Genomic DNA, 24,040 nt, shown 5'->3' with positions numbered 1-24,040 from the left:
TGCTGACCGAGATTCGCCTACCCCAGCACAGTACTACTCTAACTCTTCCAAATCAGGAAAAAAAACCAACAACAAAACCCATGCAACGTTCTCATGGATTAAATGTACTTTGAACACATCCCACTCTAGGTGGAAACTGCTTCCTGCTGGATGCTCAGCTCTTGCTGCAGCAGCTCCCCAAAGCAGCACCCCAACAGCGCAAAGCTGAGAAGCCCCCAGGGACTCACTGGAATTTGTCTGTGAAACCGACGTGGCCGTGGTTGTGGTAGAGGTTGTGGAGGACTGAGTGCTCGAGGAGGTCGACGGCGACGCTGCACTGCTGGTTGTTGGTGTGGAGGCACCGACCTGGGCCTGGGCTGCCAGCATTGGCGTCAGCTCCGACTGCTGGATGACTTTCACCCCGTCCGGTTTAGTCCACGCTGACTCACGCGTGCGTGCGTTGTAGAAATAGACCTACGAGTTAAGGATGTCACCATCAAACAGGTGCAATGCAGAAAGGGAGCATTCATCAGTGCTTCAGCTACTCCTGCTCTAAGCGCAACTACGTAACTTTAACAAGAGCATCCATAGAATTATACGGGATTTTACCACGCAAGCTTTCTCTAAAGATCTGGGGCGCCCGCATGTAGGACTGTACAAGGCAACACCTTGACAACGGCAGCCAGCACCCGTGGCTCTGCTGTCCCTGGTGACCGTCTCACCTTGCCGTCTGGAGTTTTGTTCTCCACCCATATCTCCTCAGCTGGGGGCATCGCTGGCGTCCCAGGGGCAGTGACAGGCGGCATCCCCGGAGGGAACATCATTCCGGGAGGTGGGGGCATGCTGCCCATGGGAGGAGGCATAAATGGTGGTCTCTGAAGGCAAACAATAGTAATAATATAATACCATACTCAAGCTTGCATTTACTGAAGCATCAATGCTCATTACAGCCACGCTGAGGGTAACTGCCCATCCTGAGAGCTTTAACAAACCAACCTCGGCTCAGAGAACTCCCCAGCAAACCACCGAGCACGGCAGAACAGCAGAGGGAAGCACTGCACACCTGAGACATTGCTGTAAATGCAAAGCAGCAGCAAGGAGTGGTATGAAAAGGAGCAGGGTGAGGGAAAACTACTCTCTGAAAAAGGAGAAAAAATCCCTAGGCAAAAAAGAACGAGTGGTGGAACTATTCCTGAGTAACTGCCCCTCAGACTGCTCACGCTGTGAAGCAAAATGATTTCTTGCATTACTACTGCAGTCACACAATGGTAATTATTTAAAGATTAAAATCACAAACAAGCATCCCGTTAATTAGCACAGTAGAGCTGTAGATTTTATTACAATCCACTGTGCATCTCAAACATCCATTAACTACAACACTAGCTAACGCTAATTAAAAAAAAAAAAAAAAAAAAAAAACACACATCTTCACTGTCACATGATCAGAAGAAATCCAGAACTGCCCTGCACACTCGCTCTCACATGAAAACTGAATGCCTGGTTTTCTAATTAGAGGTACGTTCATTTATCTCACTTGTTTATTTGGACTGTTCTGAAATTTCCTGTGTAACAAGCACAACAGATGCTCCCTATAAAAAAACGGCAGTGGGCAAAATTCATCAACTTGTTTAATTCACTCTGCAGGCACCTACAACTGCCCAATTATCCACATAACTCCTGTTTTAATTAAACTTCAGAAGATTTCCTCCTGCAAAAGCAATACCAAGGCAGTTCACCACAAAAGCTTCCAGCCCTACCCTCCTATCTGACGGGCTCCATACAGAAATGCACACACACAGCAGGATGGACGAAGGCTCTGCTGAAGCGGTGATGTTTTACCATCACAACATTGGAAACCCATTAGCAGCAACTGGGTGGCTCAGTGGGATGCGCCGTGCAAGCCAGCACCAAGCTGCACCCACACTCTGGAATCTGAGTCCTACCCATGGCAGTGTTCAGTGTGTGCAGCATCCTTGGATCCTGTACACATTTGGCTTCTTTTGAAAGTTTTCCTGAGATCTCTGCTCTAAGAAATGCATTTTTAACTGCTTTTTAAACTCATGTACCAGCTCTGATTTTTGCTCCGTACCACTGTAAAGGAAGTCAAAAGGCCACCGACAGGATTAAAAACTAACGAGAAAGCTATTAAGGTGACTTCCTTTCTTCATGACTTCTCTGCAGCTCCTCCATCTGGCCGTTAGGTGATCTCTATCTTTACTACCCTGCAGCTTGTAAGAAGAACCCCAGTAGCCCACTTTTACTTTGCTGCTGCTGCTTCCTGAAGAAAAACAAGTTGGATTGATGCAGGGCAGCACCAGGAGCAGAGAATAGGATCCAGTGTGCAGTCAGGGGATTGAGAAAACAGCTCAGCTCCCCACTAAGCACCACATCACCTTCAGAATCATGTGCAAAGCAGAGCACAGTGCTGACAGCACGAAGAAACGCAGACAAGCTTGGTGTGTGAATTTCATATATGGCAACGAGCTGTAGAAGACATTTAGTGCATGGTGTGATTGAACAGCCACAACGAACAGCTGAGAGCAAAAGCACATTCAGAATATAAATCAAGCACACAAAACAATGAGATGTCAGGGCTCTGGGTTTCAAATTAACTGGCTGATTCTTGAAATGGTGCAGGCACCAGGAAGCATGGTCCTGTGCTTCCTTCCCAGGTCCCACACCTTCATTTCCTTCAGATCTCTCCAGTCTGAGAATGGGTGCATGAATTTTAACACCATATCAGTGGGAAAACAGGACCACAGAGCACCAAGAGAAAGGCATGGCATGTGGAAATAGCGTTAAAAAAAATTAAGCTGAGCGTGAAATCATCCAAGACCAAGAACAAGGTCCTGGTACCAGATGAAGGGAACAGAAAAGACAACTTTGCACTAGATGAGTTGTGGCTGCTGACATCCCACAAAGTTACTGTTTCCATCTTCAACTCCACAAGTCTTTTCAACTGCTTCACACTGCCAATTTCTAACACTGTGCCTCACGTCCAAGGGAAAAAAAGCCTGCTGTGGGAAACACACACATTTTTTTTTTTAAAGATCTCATACTCAAGGTGATGACAGGACACAAGATGAGACTGCAGTCTGATGTTGGTTTATTTCACGTGAAATCCACATGAACTCCTTGCTCCTGCACTGGTGGCTGCTTTGCTTCCATTCCTACTGCTCCACCACTTGCATAAAGCTACATGCAGAGCCATACACTCCCATGCATTAGGAGTGACGTGGAAAGAAGCTCCTATAGCTCAGCTGCCAAAGACATAGGCAAATCAAGACCAAAAATACCATAAAAGTACCAATAATACCATAGAATGACCCACGTCACCATGTTTTCTTTCCTTCCTGCCCACATCCCTACTCTTTCAAATAAATTTCACAGCACAGAAGTGTTCAGTATTCCACTACAAAGCGTGGATTTAAGCTATTATTTAAACACCACACAATATTATGCACCACCTACAGCCCTGCATGGTAATCACACCGTCCTGACACCCCTATATTGCTATTACAACAGAACTTTTCTTACTCCCAGATATGTCGTGCCTTTCAAACTGTCTAGGTATCTGCAAAGTAAGCAGAAGCACTTAAACATACAACATGATAAAAGGTGAGCAGAGATGCACCTGACTTGAGCCCAACAGGCTCACAATGCGCTCAGACTAATCCTGTAGATGCCAGGACCACTCAAAGTTAAAAAGAACAAAATCCAGACAAGCACCAAAGGTACTGTGAGGTAAAGAAGGTTCTCCCCCAGACAAAGGAACACACAGACTCATGTCAGTATGAAAGCTCTGTGCTGATGATTTGGTCAAACCCTGTGTCTACTCTCAGGTTTTTCAGATGTTTGCTCAGTGTTTGTCCGTTGACAATTTCTGGTGCATCACTATTGACATAACCTTCTGAATACAGCACTGAAACAAAACATACTCGATCGCTGATTACAGATCTGCTTATCAGAATTACTGCTTGCCTATCTGACCGGTCGATTGGCAGTGAGAACTAGCAGCAAACTTCCACAGCAACTGCCATTACAGTGCATGCTGGAACTCAGGTAGAATTCAGCTCGCTGTACCGCAGTACCTTCTGCCAGTCTGTGCTCATTCACCACTGCCCAGTAAGCAGTCACAGCACACCAGGACACCCCAGAAGGCCGACACACACATCAGCTGTGCGTTTTTCCAAGCACAGAGGGCCGTGCACAGTTAACTCTGCATTCTGCACAGCCACAGGGCACCGAAGTGCAGTTGGGTTTTGGTTAACACAGGCGGTGAACTCACTCTGCATAAACCATTAACACAGAATTGCTGTAAGGAGTTGAACGCAGGGCGCTTCACACTGCCACATGTCAGCCTGCGTTCCATAACGCCACGCAGAAACGGCGTGCCATCCCAGCTGCCTTCCTCCCCCTCCTCACCGCTCTCATCTCCCCGTTCCCACAAACACAACGGACTGCCCGGCTTACCTGCAGATGCGGAGGTCCCATCGGCGGCGGGATCCCTCCCGGGGGCGGCATCGGAGGCATGTTGGGGTCGAAGGGAGGGCGCCCGAAGGGGGGGCGCGGCGGCGGCGGGGGGCCCCGCATCATCCCGAAGGGCGGCGGAGGCCGCATCAGCGGGGGGGGGGCCGCGCAGCACCGCGTTCGGGGGCGGCGCCGGGCCGCGGAACCGCAGTGCCTGCTGCTGGGCCATCCTGCGGGGAGGGGAGAGAAACCGAGCTCGCTATCGTTCACTCCTGAGCTGCAGGGAAATCAATGCTCGTTAAAACACAAAAAAAGCGAAAGCTAACAAAGCTCAACCACGCGAGGAAAAAACACCAAGCCTGCACTACGTATGTAAAAATCACTTGCAATCTCCAGCAGGTTCTTCCCTTCGCAAACTCAAAGGACGGCGCTCGTTAACTTCTACGCACGGGGAGAAACAACCGCCTGAGGCTGGAAGCGCACCGCCAGGCCAGGCTCCAGGCCCCGAGCGCAGCGCCCGGCGCCGCTCCGAGAGCGGAACTGCGCCGCGACGGCACGAGGGGAGCAGGGAGCGGCACGGCCCGGCGCCAGGCCCGGAAGGAGGAGCCGCGTCCCGCTCCGCACCGGCACTCCCCGCCCGTCCGCGAGGTCCGGCCCAGCCCCACGGCCCCGCGCGGCGCGGACAAAGGCGGACGGGGCGGGGCGGGGCGGGACGGGAACGGAGCCCGCAGCCCGGCTTCCCTCAGCCCCTCAGGCCGCGCCGCGGTTAGGCCGCGGGAGGCCGGTCGTGGCCGCGGCGCCCGGTCGGAGCCCGCACCGCGCGGTACCTCAGCTCGCCGCCGAACCGCTCCGCCGCCGCTGCCGCCGCCTCCCCCTCGCCGCCGCCAGCCCCCGCGCCGCCGCCGCCGCCCCGTTCCGCCATCGCCACCTCGCAGCGCCGCCGAGCCGCTGCCGCCCCGGCCAGGCCCCGCCGCGCCTCATTGGCTGCCGCCCACGCCCGTCAACGACGGCGGGGGCGGGACCGCCCCGCGATTGGCCGTTACGCCCGCCGACTTTGAATGGGGGAAGCCAGACGCACCGGGATTGGCTGCCGGAGTCCCTCCCGCGCCGCTCGAGAAGCGGTCACGTGAGGCGTGACCCAGTGAGAAGACGGGAAATAACGTCACGTCCGCCGGAACAGGCGGTAGGAAAAAAAGCGACGGGAACCACGTCCAATCAGCGGGCAGAGCGGGTGGAGCACGTGCACCAAACGGATCGCGCAGGCGGCTGCGCTCTTCCAATCGCAAAAGGCGAATTGGCGCCCAATGAGCGGGCGCGGATCTCCACCGCCTCATGGGGGCGCTCCGCTCCGCACCGCGCCGCCCTGTCCGCGTGTGGGTGGTGCCGCTCCGCCCTGCGCCGTGCGAGGGGCCGCGTCTGGGCGGCGCTGGGGGGCGGAGGGCAGCGCCTGAGCTGCGGTCAGCTTGCTCCGTGCCGGAGGACCGTCCGTAACGAGTCCTGGGGTGGGAGCCCCGCGGTCCGGTCCTGCCGCGGCCCCAGGGAGCGGGTGCCGGTGACGGGGCGATCCCACGAGAGATGCGGAACGATGGCCGCCCGCAGCTCCAGCACAGCGGCGCTGCCCCGTTCCTCTCAGCAGGGATGTTGCCCGCAAAAGGCGGCTGGAGGTGCGTGCCCAGCACTGAAGCGTCGGAATGCGGGCACAGCCGGCCGGGAGTCGTGGAGTCGGTGCGGGAAATGCGGCCGCAGCTCAGCGGCTCAGCCGCGACTCTGTTCACGTCGCTGAAACACACGGCCAGTCCCCGTGGCAGTTCCGTGGCATACTCGCTGGCTCGGCTGCTCTGATGGCTGAGCAGACTGTAGGTACAGCCTGTAGGAACCGGCTGCAGGAGCTGCGAGCTCAGGTGTGGCGTTGATGTTCCATTTGAGATGCAAGACGTTATAAAACATCCTGCTGAGAAGCCCCCACTGCCGAGTTGCATGTTTCAAAGGCAAGAAGCGCCTGAGAGCGCCAGGAGGCGGATCTCAGCACGTCCCTGCAAGGCCGCGGTGCTCCAGGAGCATCACAGCCCCAGCAGGGCTCGCCGGGTCCTCTCGTCCCAGCCGGCTTTGGTTCTGCCGTCCCACTTTTCCCATCTCTTTCTTTATGTCACAGAAAATAAAATAAAAATAAAAATCCGTCTTTTCTTAAATAATAATTGAAATTACTAAGGGACTTTTTGCTGGGGCTGTGCTGAAGAGACTGTTGGATACTTTGATTTTGCAGCTCAGTTTCTTTATTCATGAGTTTCGCTCAAAGTCGCTGCAGCCGTGAGAGCAGCTGACAGCTGTGGGTGGTTGGGGCTCCCGGCAGCACAGCCCCGCTGCTTTCACCCCGAGGAGCCGCAACACGGAGCTGTGCGTGCAGTGAGATGAGCGCCTGTGCTGCTCCACAGGGACAGGACGGGCTGAGCATCCCCACCCTGCGCCCCAACAGGAACGCCGTGCTTTGTGACAGCAGGAGATTAAAACAATTTTGGGGCATGATTGCTTAGATCCCCACAAACAGTGGGACTGTCTGTCTGCCACTAGCGTCTTTCATCCTCTTTTTTCATCTGCTTGTTTCAGGATTGTCTCAATAATTCATTAATTACGGGCTGGCAGAGAGGAGCATCTGCAAGGCCCCCTTCTTGCATTCAGCAGAGATCTGGCCCCGTTCCACACACAGCCCCTCACCACAGCCCCTCCCTCGCTGCTCAGGTTTGTTTTCTCAAGAAAGCATCAGTCAGTAATTCTGAGACTGCAGCTGTTTCAAGAGCAATTAATTGTGAGATGCAATGTGCAAGTCGCTGTGATGAATTTGGTGTCAGTCGGCTGTTCAGCACAATGTGGCTTTTGGAAATGGTACCATCTATTGCATTTTCAATACCCAGGTTTAAACTTCACCCAGAATTTAGTTGAATTCTATATTCTTATTCCACAAGTTGCTGTGTGAGGGACGCTAATTGACAGCTGAGAGGACTGGGAGCGTAGAGAAAAAACGGAGCAATGGGACGCAGCCACCAGCAGGGCCAGGCTGCTCACATAATGCACAGCGTGGGCAGAAATCCTCAGGGCTGTGGCTGGAAACACATCTTGGGTTTGCTCCTTGGGGGAGTGTGGATTCAGCAAGCACTTGGCCTTGGGGTTGGACCCCTTCATGGAGAACCCAGCGCTGCATTAGCTCCAGTGACTGCGGGCAATAAGCAGAGATGTGACAGTGCGAATGAAATGTCTCCAAGCAAGAGGGGTGTCCAGAGAGCTTCTGTAAAACCTGCAGCCAGGGCGGCAGCTGCAGCCTTGTGCTCCTCCACTGCTCCTCCATACTGCTCTGGTGCTGCACCCATGGCTCTGCAGCTCCGGGCAGCTCAGCAGCAGCTGGCTCTGCTCCGAGCATCACTGCACGGAGCTGCTGCTGCGGGGTCACTGGGAAGGGAGTATTTTCTTGTGGAGGTTTCTAAACGTTCCACCTTTCCAAGTGTTCAGGTTGCTGTAATTTTTAGAAGAGTATTTTTTAAGTGGTCCCACATCACTGTCAGACATATGGGAAGGATGCTTGGAGTTCCATGTTGTGATTGCTCCCTCCCAAATCTGCTCAAATTCCCAAGTTCCTTTGGGTACATCGGGTGGCCTTTTGCTCCCCGCTCACAGCAATGTGACAAATGCTGACCCCAGCACTGTGCCAGGCACCCCAACATGCTGCCCCAACCCCACCACATCCAGCAGCTCCACCACATCCAGCAGCTCCACCACACACTCAGAGGTACTGACATGCTGTCATTCTTTTTCCATTTTTGTTTCAGACTTCAGGTTGAAGTGTGATGCTGAATTAAAAATCTTGCCCTGGGCTGTATGCAGGGCCTGCAGGCTACTGCAGTGCCAGCATCTGCCAAGGAGACCCAGGGGTGCTGTGTCGCAGGGCCAAAGCCCTGGGTTGGCACCGGGCAGTAGTGGGGGAGCCCAGCTGGAGGGGGCGGGCAGCACTCTTGGTATTCCCATACCTGATGTCCCCGTTCCCAGTGTCCCCATTCCCTGCCCTCCCTCACCCCTCGTGCTGTACAGCAGGGCCATGGGTTCGGTGTGGGCAGGGTCTGCACAGGGGCCTGGGACAGACCCCCAGCTGCTAGCAGACCCAAAGCAAACAATGCAGCAAACAGGAACACCAAGCATCTGTGCTGGGCATCCTCTAACGATGCTGGTTCCTGGCACCACAGCCCCGGCACAGCAGCCTGAATGGCTCTGGAGGCAGATGTAAGGGCTGACTCCCGGTGATGGCCATCCCCTGCCCCACGTGCAGCACATGCCCCTCACACCCTTCTGGCTGCCGTGACCACTGTGCTCAGCCATGGGGCAGAGCCTGTGGCTGGGGGGAGGCACCCATGCGGGAGCTCTGGGTGCTGTTAAACTTTAATGAGGTGTGTCTCTGCGTGCCACATTCACTGCCACGCAGCACAGTGCACACAGTCCCCAGGCGCAGAGCAACTTGTTCTGGCCTCATTCTTCCCCTATTGTTCCGTGAAGAAAATACGGATTCCTTTCAGCACAAGGTGCTGAGGTGCTTTCATAAGAGAACAGAAATTTGGCTGCATCAGCTGCTGTGCAGTCAGAAAACACTCAGTCTGTCCGTCCCCCCTCTCTGATGCAGCACCCATCCCCCTGTCCCAGCACAATGCTCCTCCCTTGGCACCCTGCGCTCACCCCCTGGTCACATTGCCCTGGCCATGCCTGGTGCTGCTGCGGAGAAAGGACCAGAGCACTCGGCCGAGGTGAGGCTGCAGAGATGGGACAGGTTGCAGGGTGCCCTCTGGCAGCGAGAGCAGAGGGTCCTCAAACCTGGGCTTTTTTGGACGTCAGAGAGTGAACACGGCCAACAAAGCTGGGCCAGCTTTACTGCTGGTGGGCACAGCACCGCTCCACACTGCAGCACCTTCACAGGGTGCCTGGCCCTGTGGATGCCCCCAAAGCCATGGGGAGCCCCTGAGCAGCGCCCGCCATCACAGCGGCCTGGGATGTGGCAGCAGGACGCAGCGTGCCGGGAACGCTGAACTCCGTGGGAGTCCGGGGAACGTCCCCTGCTTGAAGAGCAGCCACATATCTGACACTAATGGAAAAAGACCATTAAAAAGCTTTATGATATTCTGTTCTCCTACTTCCAGTCCCTCTTTCCCTTCGTTGCTGCTGGCATTTTATGAATTATTGATGCGTCGAGGTGCTCAGCTCCCCGGTCCCTGCTCCGCCGCTCACGGTGCCTGCGCCGCTCCTTCCCCGCGGTGGCTCCACGGGCCCAGGCTGCTCACCGCAGCCACCAGCATTTGCTGCCCATCGGGTGCCCGGCGGCACAGCACGAGGCCCCGGGCCGCGGTTCCCCCGGGCAGGGCTGAGCGCAGAGCTCCGGGGACTGAGGAACAGGCGGAGGCCGAGGGGGCCGCCGGGCCCAGCAGCACGCAGCAGCAGCCTGGGGAGCAGGGGCACAGCCGGGCCCTGAGGGCAGAGCTGTCGCACAGCTCCCCGGGCAGCGCCCCGGCCTCCGGTGAGCTTTGGGCCGCCGGGCAGCGCCGTGCATCGCTCCGCCGTGCTTCGGCTCCGCAGCGGAGTCCCGTGTAACGGCACCAGCGCTCGGTCCCAGGACGTGCGCTCTCACGGCCAATCGCCTCAGGTTTCAGCGGCGGGGCCTAATGCGTTTTCCATGTCGCCGTGGTGCACGTGGCACGCGGCGCGTCGCACACGTGGCGCTGCCGATCGCCCGCTCGCTCACGTGTCCGCTCACCGCTGCCCGCGCCTTCCTGCGTCCCCGGTCGGCTTGGCCGCGTCTGCGGGGCGAAGGGACGCCGGCCGCGTCCCCATATGGAGCAGGGCGGGAGGACAGCGTGGGCTGGGGGCGCAGCCCTGCCGAGTGTGGGCAGAGCACAGCCGCCGCACGGCCTGGGGAGCAAGCAGTCCTCCTTCCCCACCAACAGACAGAAGTCGGCACTTTTCCCCGGATGCTTTTGCATGTTCTCACTGCGCTGCTTTAAGGACAATTCTTCTTTTTTTTTTTTTTTTTCCACAGGCAGAAAGCTGCACTCAGGCCGTAACGTTGTGATGTTTGTAGACTAATTTGTTCTGGCATTTGGGAAGAAAACAGATTTGGAAACAACTGAGACATCAAACATTAAATACCGCCCCGACTCGGATCCCTGCACACCGTGCTCTGGCTGCAGGGCTGCAGGATGGCTGCTCACACCGCTGTCTGCACTGCAGTCCTGCCCCTGTGCTGCACTGCTGCTTCCCATACACCCCTCAGACAGCTCCATCCTGCAGCAGCCGTCGCAATCCATCCCGCCCAACTCATTACCTGGTTTGTCTTCCAGCCCTGATGTCCCTTCACGTGTTTTGCCATGTGAATTCAGGCAGGCTGTGAGAAGCACGGTCCTACAGGTGGCCCTGGAAGGGGATTTCAAACTCTGCAGATGAAGGGATGTTCTCTGCGTGCCATAAATGCTGCAGCTCTGTGCACAGCTCTGCTCACTGTGTGTCTGAAGAGCTCAAACAGCCGCAATCCACTCTGCTTGTCTTCTCTTTTTCAAACAAGTGATGCAGACAGGCCCAATGCACGGTGCTCAGCTCAGAGCTGCACTCCCGGCTCTGTCCCCCTTCCAGCTGCACAGACAGCTCTGGGTGCTGCTGGGGTGCAGCCTCTGCCCTGCATGGCTGCAGGTCCATCCCTGCACTGCAGTGCGAGCTGCCCTCACGATGCTCTGAGGACCCGGGGCCGATGCAAACGCAGCCTCACAGTGTGCGTGCATTGGGCACACCGGGCTCAGGAGGAGAAAACCAAAGGTTTCCCTGCAAACCCACCTGCATACACCTCTCACAGCCCTGCAGCCCTCGCACACGTGGTGTGCTCCAGCACAGCACAGGGTAGCTGTTCAAACACTCTTACATCTACTTCTATTTACATCCCGGGAACATTTAGTGAGTTCTCACCAAATCTCTGGCAGAAAGCACAGCAGCTCAGCAGAGCAGAGCAGAGCCCATGCAGTGCTCCATTTTGGCCACGAAGGGGGCAGCACCCCCAGACCGACCCCCGGCCCTGGGCACCCAGCGCTGCCCAGCACAGGGGACGTGTGGGAGTTCCTTCCATGCATCGGAGGCCCATTTCCAGCAGGCAGGATGAGGGCATTCAGCTCATGCGGTGCTGTTTCAGAACAGCTGATCTTGATTTATATAACAGTATTGCACATTTTTAATTCTCTTCGGATTTAAAGCAAAGATTTCATTTCATCGGCATGCTGTGCCTCCATATAAAATTCTGTTGAAGACATGGTGACACAAAGCTCCATATATATGGCCCTGAATTTGCTTTAAGGAACAATGTCTAATTCACGTCTTGATGGTGGAAGAAATTTGTTTCTAACATTTCTAGGCAAACTGCAAAGCACAACCACTCTCATTAAAGACAAATTTGCTTAATTGCCTTAACGCACCGCTCTGAAGGTAACCAGCACAGCTGCATGAATGGAGCTGCTCCTCCTCTCCTATGGGTGCAAAGCAGCGTTCTGCTTTGAGCCCACGTGCTCCCAGAGCTCTGCTGAATGCCCACCTGAAGCTGATGGCACTCAGCGTCTGCAGAGTGATGGAGAGGAGCGGGGTGGGATGTTCTGCATGGGTTGGAACTGAGCGGGATGAGAAACCGCGTGCAGCAGAGATGGGATGGAGGCCCTCGGGGTGCCCAGCAGTGTCCCACAGCCCATCCTCCCCTCCTCTCCTGCCCCCAGCTCTGTGCATTTGGGGGCCTTCCCCCCCCCCGCCTCTCCCTGGGATATCAGCTGTGCTTCTATTGATTTCCGCCCCGCATTTGTTTTTGCTATTCATTATTAATGGAATCGTTTTTCTATCCTTCGTGCATGAAGGCAAATTTTGTGTAAAAATCAATTGAGTGAGCACCGCCAATGGCTTGTTTGGTTTCCTTCTCTTTCATCTCTGGTGTGGAGTCCCCAGGAGACACAGGGCAGGATATTAAGGAACAAGCATGGGAGGGAGAAAAGAAAATAATAAATCAATTCTTAGTGGTTTGTGAACCATACGAAGGGATTTGCCTGCTGGTCTTTGTCTCACACACGTGTCTCACAGAGCAGCTCTCTGCTGCCCATCTCCCTTTGGTCATATTTCACTTTCTGCCCTTCCTCCAGGGCAGCAAATTCCTCTTCCTAGGAGCGAGGCTGGCCATGATCCACCGTGGGCCACAGGGCCGTGCTACAACCCCACCACTGTGGGTTGGCCACGGAGTAGAACTCTTTTCTCAGCTCCAGTCCCAGCCCGAGCCCCGTGGCTGCGTGGGGGGGAGTGGGCAGTGAGCAGCAGTGGGAGGGATGGGTGCTTTGCAGGGGGTGCTGCCACCAACGCTCTTCTGGGTACCAGTTCCCCGTCTCCCTTCCCCGCATTCCCCCTGGCATCATTTCCCAGATCCAGAGCACTGCCCCTCACACCAAGAGGAAAATACACGCCATTTTCCTGTGCTCCTCGGCACCAAACGCCAGCTCTCAGCTACTCCTGCTGAAGCCAAAGGAACCGATGCCCCAACTCTGGGGGTTTTGTCTCAGTGCATTCACTGGAGCTCTGGAAGCCACACTCAAGGCATCAGGAAGTGTTAATGCAGCGTGTGCTGACCTCCAAAGTGAGATCCTAAATGAAGCCCTCAGGTCAGTCAAGAGAATGAAACTCGGCAGAGGGTCGCCTCAGCCCTGGGCCAGGAGGAGATCCTCCTGGTGCAGCTCTGTCTCCATCTGAGGAACCTGGAGCAGGAAGGATCGTGCCGTCAGTGAGGGTGGGAGAGCAGCATGCAGAGCTCTGGTTCTGGAACAGTGACTGTAAATTTCAGAGCCTAAGTTCATTTAGGTCTTGATTTACATCTTTAGGCCATTTTCTGGGCCTGGCCCAAAAGGACAAATGTAAAACTGTCACATAGCAGAGACAAAACCAGACCAGTCACAAACTAAAGCGGCAGGGACACCTTTGCCATCCCAAGAGCAGCACGATCCCAATCCCCTTTCGGCAGCGGCCGGCAGGAGGACGCGTCTCCACGGCTGCAGCGTGGCACAGAGAGGTGAGCCGAGCCCGGGCGGGGCGAGCAGAACGCAGCTGAGCGAGGATAACCCGGCCTGCAGACGGGAAGAGAGCCGTGCGAGGGGCGCTTCAGAAGCGCTGGAATTCCTGTTCCGTGCTGGAAGACAAACGGCGCGAGGCTGCCGTGTCCTTCTGCAGAAGCGCTGACCGCGTTCAGTCCGGATACTCCTTTTCCGTGGTTTAAGGGCTCCTCGGGATTCGGATCCTTCTGTTTGAAAATTCCTTCGAATTCCTGTATCACAAACAGTGTTTTGGCTTTAACAGAAAGGCGGCGTCGGCTCCACTCCCCGTCGGCAGCTCCGGCTGTGGGACCGATCCCAGCAGCACCGGCAGCCTCCCGAGCGAGCAGCAGGCGGAGCAGCGGGTGCAGTCCCGGCCCCTCCCGGCTCCCCTCGGTCGGGAGGCCGCTTCCCGGGCGGGACAGGCCGAGGCCGGGGCTGTGCTCGCCGGCCAGGAGCCGGTAAGGAGATAGAAACGCCCCTACCTGCTTTTACGGCGGAGCGCCCGTTGGAGCTCCCAGCCCCGGCGGCACCGCCCGCTCTGCCGCAACGAGGATCCGCCGAAACGCGAGCTGGCAGAGGGAAGGCTGCCGTCTGGATCGCCTCCTGCCCTTTTTATACAGTGGGAGGCAATTAATATTGCATCACCCTTATTTTAAATTTTCAGAACCCACAATATAATGTAATGGCATAAGGGCATGTATTATTAAAGGACATTTGATTGGGGGAAAATCATTGGGGCTGATTGGAAAAAGGCGGCGAGAGGAGCGCGCAGCTTCCCGAGAGCCGCAGCGAAGGGCGGAATTGTCGGATCCGCTCCTACCGGGGGCGGCGGGCAGACCCGGCTCCGAGGTTCGGTGTTTGTCACTCATTGAAATGCCAAAGCAAAATATTCAGAAGAGCCTCGCGCTTCGACCATTAATTTTTAATCGTTAAGGTGCTTCTGGGAATCATAAATAAAAGCCTTTTCCCCTTTTAAACAGCATTACAAATGAGCCCGCGGTGGGTTTGTTTGGGAGACGTTTTTGTTCCACTCCAACCGGAGGGGCCGCGGTCGTCGCCCGCCCGCCCCGGGTCCGGCGCCGGGGGCACAGCGGGGCCCGACGGGACGAAGCTTCGTCCCGGTGTCCGGGGGAAACGCACCGGAGGACGATTTTCGTTGATTTCGCGCTCGCAAATATTTTCCTCGGTCCTCCCAGCGCCGCCGGCTCGGAAACGAGAGAGGGAGCCAGAAACGACACGTTCCCTTCGGGTTGAAAAATAAAGCCTTTATTCCAGAGTCGAGGTGGGGAGCGGCGCTCCGTTCGGAGGGCGACGGGACGGGACGGGACGGGCGGGGAGCGCACACGGCCCGGAGCTCCCGGCGCTGCGCCCGGAACGGCCCACACACGGCTCTCCTCGCGCGACAGTCCGGGAAACCGCGGGGACGCCGCGCCCGGCCACGAGGCCCGGGGGGTGAGGGCGGCCCGCCCCGTCCCGGGGCTTCGGTGGGGCAGCGCCGGGGGTTCTTCCCATCCCGTCCCGTCCCGCCCCGCCCCGTCCCGCCGAGCCCCGGGCGCAGCTGCGCCGTCGTTGGGCAGGGGGGCCGCCCGGCCGGGCCGCCGTCAGTGCACCGCGGAGTACTTCATGCGCTTCTGCTTCTGGCGCTGGTTGCAGAACCAGACGCGCACCACGTTCTTCTTGAGGTCGAGCTTCTCGGCGATAGCCGCGATCTTCTCGGACGACGGCCGCGGCTGCAGCGCGAAGTACGCTTCGAGGGAGCGCTTCTCGGGCGCGGCGATGGACGTGCGTTTGCGTTTGCGCTCCGCGCCCGCGAAGAGCTCCGGTTTGGCGGCGCGGTCGCGGTGCGCGGCCTCGGCCTCCTCCAGCCAGGCCTGCAGCACGGGCCGCAGCGCCGTCATGTTGTTGTGCGACAGCGTCAGCGACTCGAAGCGGCAGATGGTGCTCTGGCTGAGCGAGCCCACGCCCGGGATCTTCAGGTTGGCCAGGGCCGCCCCCACGTCGGCCTGGGTCACCCCCAGCTTGATGCGGCGCTGCTTGAAGCGCTCGGCGAACGCCTCCAGCTCGCGCGGGTCGGACTCCACGTCGGGCAGGCAGGGCGCGGTGGGCAGCGGCGGCGCGGGGCCCCCCGGCGGACCCACGGCCACGGGCAGGTGGCCCACGGCGCCCAGCGGGTGCGGCGGCAGCGGCGCGGGCACGGCCGGGGGGTCGGGCAGGGCCAGCGCGGGGGAGAGGTGCTCCAGCAGCTCGGCGTCCAACGCGGGGTGCGGCGGCGCCGCGGGCAGCGCGGGGTGCGGCAGCGCGGCGGGGGCGGCCGGGCCGCAGGGAACGCCGCTCATGGCGTGGTAGGTCGCGTCCGGCTTGAAGGGGTGGCTCTTGGCGTGGGAGACGATGTCGACGGCCGCCAGAGCCTCGGCGCGGGCCAGCAGGCTCTCATCAAAGCTTCCAAATATATTGCCCTGGAGCTGCGAGCAAGAATGCGCATAGTGCAGTCAGTGGGGAATACTGTCATCTCCGGATTAAAAACCTCGCCGAGCACGGAGATTCCTCCTCAAAGCTCAGGTCATAAAAATTAATATGAAGGCAGCGGCTTTGCTCGAAGAGACATGTGGATCAGAGACGGGAGAGGGGAGCGGGATGGGGGAGCGCGGAGACGCGCGATTGTTCTGCTGACATGAAAAAAACATTAAGCGAGCGCCTGTCAAAAACCGTGCCTTAAAGCGGTAATTACGCTCCAGCTACATACCTGCGGGGCCGGGAGGCAAACCCTGCGCATCGCCTCCGCGCCGGCGTGCAGCCCGGAGTATTTGGGCTCCTGCAGGGCGGCGTGCATGGGGAAGGGCTGCTTGGCGTTCATGGCCATCATCTTCGCGCACCTCGCAGGTAGGCAGCCCCGGACATCGATTCAGGGTTGTCTCTGGCTCGCCGCCGTCAAAGTGAGCGATTGGCACTGACGGAGCGTCCCCCCGCCGCTCCCCCCCCCCGCTCCTCACTCATCTTACACCGCCGCCCGGAGCGGGCCCCGCGCACGCGTGTTGCGGGCGGGAGCGGAGGGCACGGGGCCCCGCACCGGCTCGGGACTCGCCGTCGGGGCGGCTCGGTGGGCGGCGGGTCGGGATCGGCCCCGGCCGGGCGGAGAGGCGGCCGCTCCGCCGACCCCCAGTTCTCCCCGTTGATAACTGCCGTCGGGGGACCGCCGAGCCGGGCCGGCCGGGGGGCTGCGGCCGAGGGGCAGCCCTCGGACCTTGCGGGACCTTCCCGCGGCCGGGGGTATCGCGTAACGCGAGGCCGAGTTCGGGCCGCACGCAGCAGCCGTCCGTGCGGAGCCCGCGGCTCGGCTCGGTTCGGCTCGGCTCGCTTCCGGCTGGGTGTGTCCGGGCGAGGGGCGGCCGCCCGCACATCGCAGTCACTTCTGCGGAGCGCACAGGACTCTGCCCCCCCGCCCCCGTTTGACTCGTTAAGAGAAAACGGACAACTCCCTCCTCCCGAAATAGTCCTGAAAGGGGCAAAGCTGCTCCCGAGCAGTTGTTACTGATTTTTGATTTCTAATCGCCTTCCCGCATCTTCAAACGTTACCAGACCTTGGTGGCCTGGGGATTTAAGTAACCTGCACGTAGGAAACGGCCGATTATTTAGCGAACGTAACACCCGTGCCCGGCTTCGAGGTTTACAAGAGCTTTGTGTGCAGAACAAGTTTGGTTTGGTCTCCTGACCGACGGGAGAGGCGCCCGTTGCGGACGGCCGCGCGCAGCCGGGTGCCGCCTCGCCGCGGGCTGAGCGAGGGACGGGGCGCCGCGGGGACGCGGAGAGAGGGGCGGCCGCGCGGGGTCAGCACCGCGGACAGCGCAGCGGCGGAGCGGCTCCCCCCGCCGTGCAGAGAGCGGAGCGGGGCTGCGGAGCTCCGGGCTCTGATTTACGATAAAACATTTAAAGCAAATCATTTATATTTCAACGGGCCTAAATAGCTGCATGAAAGTTTTATCCGAAGCGGCACCATATTTATAGGCGGTCCTACTTTGTTGGGAGTAATTAATAGAGGGATGCTTTTCAGACCTTCGTTTTATCCTTAACCCCTCCTTTTTTACCCGCTCTGGCTGACATCAGTGCAGCAGAGCATCCCGGCAGTGCTGGGAGCAATGATGGGAGCAGTGATGGGAGCAGTGATGGGAGCAATGATGGGAGCAGCGCTGGGAGCAATGATGGGAGCAGTGCTGGGTGCAGTGATGGGAGCAGTGCTGGGTGCAGTGATGGGTGCAGTGATGGGAGCAGTGCTGGGTGCAATGATGGGAGCAGTGCTGGGTGCAGTGCCCATTCCCTGGAGCTCCTCCCCCCTCCCGAAGGACTGCACTGCACTGCCACTTCTCCCCATCCTCACACTCCCCTTCCCTCTGTTGGCCAGGAGCTGCAGCAGCCTGTGGGGCCTCCATTCCCACTCCCACGTGGGATGGCACATGTGGCCCAGGCACACAGCAGCCGAACATTATGTGTGTGCACAGAGCTCTGCCCGGGGCCGTGTGGCATCCCATCCCAGCCCAAGCCCTTCTGCTGCCCACACCGTGTGGTGGCTTTTCCTTCCATCCCGAAGGATGTTCTGAAAGACACCGAACGGGGTAACCTAGCTGCTGAGCTCCCTTTAATTAAAGCTGTAAAATATTGATGTTCCTGGCCCTGTCTACTGACGTTACACCTTACAAACAGAGGAGAGGAGTCCAAGGGATAAACAATAACAAGTTAAAAGAGCCCAGATGGTTTGCCATCAGAAACTATCTGCAGACTCAAAGGTGTCACTGCCATAGATTTCAGAGATCATTCATCTACTGGTAAATAATTAATGGTATTTCTGGAAGAAAAAAAACACCAAGCCCATACCCTGATGAAACATCACCGCTGACTCATTGAAAATCTGAAGGCAGCAGTCAGATTGAAGGCGTGTGCTGAGCCCACGGTGCCATCCTATTCTTTGTCACCATTTGAAGGTCGTTATCCATTTTCCTAAGACATCAAAACATTCTGCTCTCATTTAGGATTTAATTCAAAGCCCATCACAGTCGGCGCGCTGTCAGCAGGCTCTCGGTTTCATTACATCATTTAGTTGGAAGGATTTGTAGTAAATGCTTACATGGGGGTGAGGGATGCTCTGACATACAGAAGTCCATCGTTTAACACACAGTTTGTCCTCACACACTCTCTATGGCGGGTGGTCATCAGCGCTGCCCCACACCACCTCCAGGCTGACGTATCTCACCCCATGAATTTTCCTCAGTTGCCCTTTAAAGCACCCGTGGTTTCCTGCAAACAGCCCACGGTGCTGCTTTACAGGTGAGCAGCTGAAGTGAGGGGACTGGCTCATGGATGTGAACCTTCTGTCCCTTTGCACACACAGCTCCCACCCACTGCTATGGAGCTGCATCCCCTGCCCAGCACTGTGGGGTTTCTCCTCAGCCTTCTTCACTGCCCATCTATAAAAGAAATGACTTTTTTTTTCTCAAATAATGCTTTCCATCCTCCAGTAAGGCTCCAGGGCCGAGCTGAGCTCTTTGCTGAAGCGCAGCGCCTTCTCTGAGGTCGCTGGAGCCCTGCAGGAGGAGCTCTGCGTCGAGCCCAGGATGTTCTCAGTGCACCCTCAGCCCCACACAGCGCTGCGTGCAGCACGATACGGCCGTTCCACTGCACAATCTGATCGAGGAAATGGCTAGGATTACCCAGACGGTCAATTATTCATCAGCTAAACGGCTCAGCATCAATTACCTGGCTTGATTCTCTTATTCATTAAGGAGATTGAAGAGCCCGACTTAACAAAGCCAAAAGAAAGTTGCTAAGCTACGGCAGCTGCCCGGCTCACGGGAGGGCAGCAGTGCCGCCCTGCAGTGGGGCTGGGGCTGAATCCTGCTGGGGTCACCGTGTCCTGGCCAAAGGAGCAGCTGAGGAGGACATCGTCCCTTTGTGTCTCTAAGAGTGCATTCGTTTCCCTTAGGGAGCGTTTGGTGAGGTCTTATCAAAGGTGGAAGCTGGGGTCTCACATTTGGGATGTGGGACGTTCGCATGGTGACAGCGCTGCGCACGCAGCTGCTAAGAGGAGTGGGGAACTGTTGTGATGTGCTCACTGCTTCCAGTTGAATAACAGGGGCTCTCTCTCACCTCCTGTAATTAAAAACATTAAAGCATTTTGCCCTTCTTGTCTTTTCCAGCTGCATGCGGGGAGCTCCCAGAGACCTCAGCTCTGGATGTGTCACTGAGCACCAACGCGGCATTCCCAGAAAGCCATGCAGGTGTTTGCAAGTATCGCCTCGAGATCAAAAGTGTTCCTTAGAGGAAAACTGTGTCTGTACTAAAATATTAAAGGAGCAAAAGCAGTGATGTGTGTTGGAGGGCAGCGGGGGTGGCACTCTGTCCCATCACAGCCGTTGGGAATGGATGCAGTTCCATCTCTGAATTTTTCAGCCAAGTTTTTGGTTGAGGTCTGATGGACACAAGGAGCTCCATGCACTCCTCTGTAACGCACATGAATTATAGAGCTTGTTTCGTGTGTCTTTCCCTGAAATTAAAACTGTAACGAAGCAGACTCTGATGCTCGTTAAAAATCAAACCCGTCTGTTTCCAATGAAGATCACATGAGTGACAGAGCGATATTTTCCAAGGCAGGAGGAGGGCAGAGTGCTCATCTATCAGGCATCTCTTTCTTGTTATATTTGCTCCTAACTCTAGAAATACATCTAAATGTGGTCTAACAGGACTCTGCTCCACAAGAAATTAATGAGGAGCAAGCATTAATTATTCATGGCCTGAAACAGGAGGTCTGCTAATGTTCCCGCTCATCAACAAGTCGCACAGCTGCAGCACACGGCAGTCCCGGGGAGGAAGGAGGAGAGCGCTGCGATGCGCGCCTCGCTGCCTCCGCGCTGCCGCGCCAACCCGGGGCTCCCGAAGCCGCCTGGTGGCACCCGCGGAAACACGGAGCGAAAAGAGCCCGCAAAGCCGCCCCGCAAAGCCGCCCGCTGCCCTCCCTGACACGGGGAAAGTGAAGGAATAAGGCGAGGAAACAAACAGCCGGAGCGAAACAAACAAAGGGCTGCAAAAGGCACCGGCGGGGTCCGGAGCCGGGAACGAGCATCCGAGCCGCAGCCGGGATCCCGCAGTGCGCAGCTCCGCCCCGGGCCGCCGCGCTCGGCTCTCCTGCGGGCCTTCATTCGGGTGGATGCGATGATGTGAACCGAGGTGCTGAGACGGCTGCCCAGAGCACACTTAGAAACGGAGGTCTCCAGTTAGGAAAGACAAATTCACTGAAGTGTAAGTGGACAACGAGTTTCTTCCAGACAAGAAACTGAGATATTGAACAAGATCAAAACATGTTTTTCCTTCAAAGAGACAAAATTACGCGGCCCAGAGGTCCCCAAATCCTTTCCCTCTGCCAGAATCCTCAGCCCGGAGCTGCGCTCCCAGTTCCGTGAGGTCGGCTGCTGCTGTCACAAAAGCAGAGCGCGGCTCTCAGCGCAGGCACGACGTCCCCCCGCGGTGCGGCGGACGCTGTTTGTCTGCGCAGCCACCTGGAGGAGCCCCGAGCGTGTGGAGCAAAGCGATTTGCGGCGTTGCAGGGTTCAGCAGGAGGCAAATTGGAGCAAACGGGGGCAGAGGAAGCAGCTCTGCGTCCATCCCCGTCCGCCTCTGACAGCACGGCCCCACGGCCTCACATTCACCACATTTTGGTCATCATCCGCAAGCCAGTAAGAGCAAAGATACATTTCATTAATTATCCATGATAATTAACATAGAGATTGAACAACTTAAATACTTCCACAGGGGAAAATTGTCAAAATATTTTGCATTTGGGAAGATTTGTACTCCCCACTCAGGCCGGATTTAAAGCACCACAGACTTTGCTAAAGCAGCACCAGCTCAGCACTGACCCCACGGCAGCCTCAGAGACAGTGAGGTCACACAGACACACAGGTTTTGTGACTTATCCCTACCGCAGAGTATCTCTGTGTCCCATGCAGTTCAAAGCTCCATTCAAAACTGCATCCTAAAACCATCCCAAGGGGAGGATTGGGCTGCTGGGATCCCGGTCTGCATCGCAGCAGAGCCCCTCCCTCCCTCCAGGACCCCAAATTCCCCATTCAGCTGCTCACCACCCTTACACCAAGCCCACAGCCCTTCCCGCTGTGGCGGTTTCCCATCACTGTGCTGTGGGAATTGCTCTGCATTCCTTCTGGCTGTGCAGGGCGCAGTGCGACCCCCCGGGGCTGCGTGTTGTACGAGGGAGGGGATGTTTGCTGAGTCCCCCCTGGGGGCTGCGGTGCCCACGGGCTGAGAATCACAGCACAGCAATGGGGGGTGGGGGGGGGGGTTCTGTGCCCCATAGCTCTATGAAATTATTCAGCCCTGTGCTGCTTTCACATTCCTTTTACGTTAATGCTCCCTGAAATCTTCATTAAAATTTGAAATTAAAATGTAACAATCGGAGGGGGGCAGGGAGGAATTCTGTCACCTAACATTAAACTCATCGCTCCCACATTTACATTTCCTGGATTTTTAATTAGAGAAGTCACACGAGGCGGTCATTCGCACCGCACAGGGCTGTGTGTCACCGCAGCTCCGGGCGCTGCAGGGCTGCTCTGCTTTCAGCAGCTCTGCTCGTCAGCATCTGTGACATCTCTCTGCTTCTTGCTCTGTTTCTCACCTGTCAGACGTGTTGAGGAGCGCTGCTGTGATCAGGCAAAGTACATCTTGACTCACTGAGCCACCTTACACCAAGGGGCAAACGTCCCCCAGAAAGCCTGGCAGGCGAGAGACATTTCCAAAGCAGCAGAAAGTTCATGGTTAAGAACCATTGCAGAAACCCCTGGGGGTTCTTGGACCTCAAGGCTTTGCTGTGCAAATCCTCCCACACCCACAGTGGTTTATTCTGGGGGGAGGGTGACCTCGGGAGCACCACTCAGAGCCCCCACAGCCCTGTGCTGCTGCAGCAGACACCGGGGCAGCACTGCTGTCACAGAACTGCTGTGTTCCTCACAGAAATGTTGGGTCTCAGGGCAGTGCTCACAGCAGGTTGCTCTATAGCTACTCCTGGCACTCTCTGGAAGGCACTGGTTCCTCCCAGAGCCCGTGGGAGCCCAGAGGCTGCAGGGAGCATTGGGGGAACTGGTGGAGCTGTGGGAAATCCTCCAGTGCAGCTGCAGGCGAGAGCTGCATCCTCCTGAGCACACAGCTGAGGTCAGGTGGGCACACCTGCAGGATGGGGAGTGCAGGCAGTGGAAGCTCCCGGCACTGTGTATAACCCCATATCAGCCCTCTGCCCACATAACCACCACTTCGAGGCAGCGTCCGCCTTTTGGGATCCCTTCCTGCACACTGGACAAACCTCAGACTCTGACACGGTGCAGCCAAATGAGCGAGTCTTACTGCTGGCCTTCCTGTCCCAGTCGCCGTCCTGCCCCAGCAGAGCCAACAGCTGCAGCCCCAGATGCCTCCTTACAGGCAGCTGCTTCTGGCCAGAATTAGACTCGTCTTTCATAATTTGAAATTGGGACTTGGGAATTCACCTCTCAGAGAAGTCCTCCTCACTTTTCTTTGACCTACAGATAACCCAAAGTCACATTAAAAAGCAGAAACGAAGAGTGGATGGAGTTGCTATTTGACATATCTTTAGCCACCAGAGACCGTGCAGAGGTGCATTACATTGAGTCGACTCCAAATAATTTTCACATGAATTACTAAAGTGCCAGGGATGTTTAATTCATCAGCATTTAAATAAATCAGAGCAGAGGAGCTGCACGCTGACGGCGGATGCTGTGCTCACCTCAGGAGCACTCAGTGACAGGGAGCTGCACCGTCCTGCATTGCACTGCACTGCAATGCCCAGCAACTGCCCCACACTGCACAGCATTGCACAGCACTGCACAGCATTGCACAGCACTGCACAGCCCAGCAACTGCCACACACTGCACAGCACTGCACTGCACTGCACTGCACAGCACTGCAGGCACTGAGGGGCTGTGCTCCCAGCAGCCCCCAGCCCAGCAGTGTGGGACAGCTCAGCTCTGTGAGGCAGGAGGGCCTTTGCTGCAAAGGTGGATCCCAATAAGAGGAGCCACAGCATCAGCTCTTGGATGCCGTCCTTCAGGTGATACAAAGGCAGCCCAACACAGCTGGGTGTGTTTGTAAGCTCTCAGTAAATATCTGGGCAGAAAGCAAGATGGGGAGCACTGAAAACCCACAGCAGTGCTGTGAATGCGTCACAGCTCACGGGAAGGCACATGCAGGCTCACACTGGCAGCGATGCACACGAAGCACAGAAAAGCATCGGGTGCTGTGTGCGAATGTGGGGCTGCAGCAGATGCTGCCTTACAGCCATTTGCCCCATGTCAGTCCTGCACTCAGGCCTACGAGCACAGCGGTGTCCCAGCGGCAGCGCAGATGGCGAAGGGCTTTGAGCATCTCCCAGAGGGGAGAGGAGGGACCTGGGAACGTCCAGC

At 56.9% G+C, this 24,040-nt stretch overlaps 2 protein-coding genes across 2 annotated transcripts in view; both read right to left on the bottom strand.

The window, feature by feature from the left end:
• TCERG1 (transcription elongation regulator 1) overlaps positions 1 to 5,296 on the bottom strand; it is a 34,235-nt gene extending 28,939 nt beyond the window's left edge. The window contains 5 exon segments of the mRNA XM_048960107.1: positions 228 to 453; positions 702 to 854; positions 4,453 to 4,611; positions 4,613 to 4,679; positions 5,277 to 5,296. Coding sequence (XP_048816064.1) covers positions 228 to 453; positions 702 to 854; positions 4,453 to 4,611; positions 4,613 to 4,678 — 604 coding nt within the window. The 5' untranslated portion in view covers position 4,679; positions 5,277 to 5,296.
• Positions 5,297 to 15,172: 9,876 nt separating this feature from the next.
• On the bottom strand, positions 15,173 to 16,434 carry POU4F3 (POU class 4 homeobox 3). The gene is made up of 2 exons (XM_048960673.1): positions 16,315 to 16,434; positions 15,173 to 16,033 (listed from the first exon to the last, which is right to left on the bottom strand). The coding sequence occupies exons 1-2, from the start codon at positions 16,432 to 16,434 to the stop codon at positions 15,173 to 15,175; spliced, it is 981 nt and encodes a 326-aa protein (XP_048816630.1).
• Between the last annotated feature and the right edge of the window lie 7,606 nt (positions 16,435 to 24,040).

Source organism: Lagopus muta, chromosome 14 (genome assembly GCF_023343835.1).
Source record: "Lagopus muta isolate bLagMut1 chromosome 14, bLagMut1 primary, whole genome shotgun sequence".
In the NCBI taxonomy this organism is placed as follows: Eukaryota; Metazoa; Chordata; class Aves; order Galliformes; family Phasianidae; genus Lagopus; species Lagopus muta.
This window is presented reverse-complemented; position numbering and strand designations above follow the sequence as displayed.

Excerpts from the sequence above, each read along its gene's own strand:
- POU4F3 (XM_048960673.1), bottom strand. The coding sequence starts at position 16,434 with ATGATGGCCATGAACGCCAAGCAGCCCTTCCCCATGCACGCCGCCCTG. Across the intron at positions 16,034-16,314 it reads TTTGCCTCCCGGCCCCGCAG|CTCCAGGGCAATATATTTGG; the intron begins GTATGTAGCTGG and ends TCTTGCTCGCAG.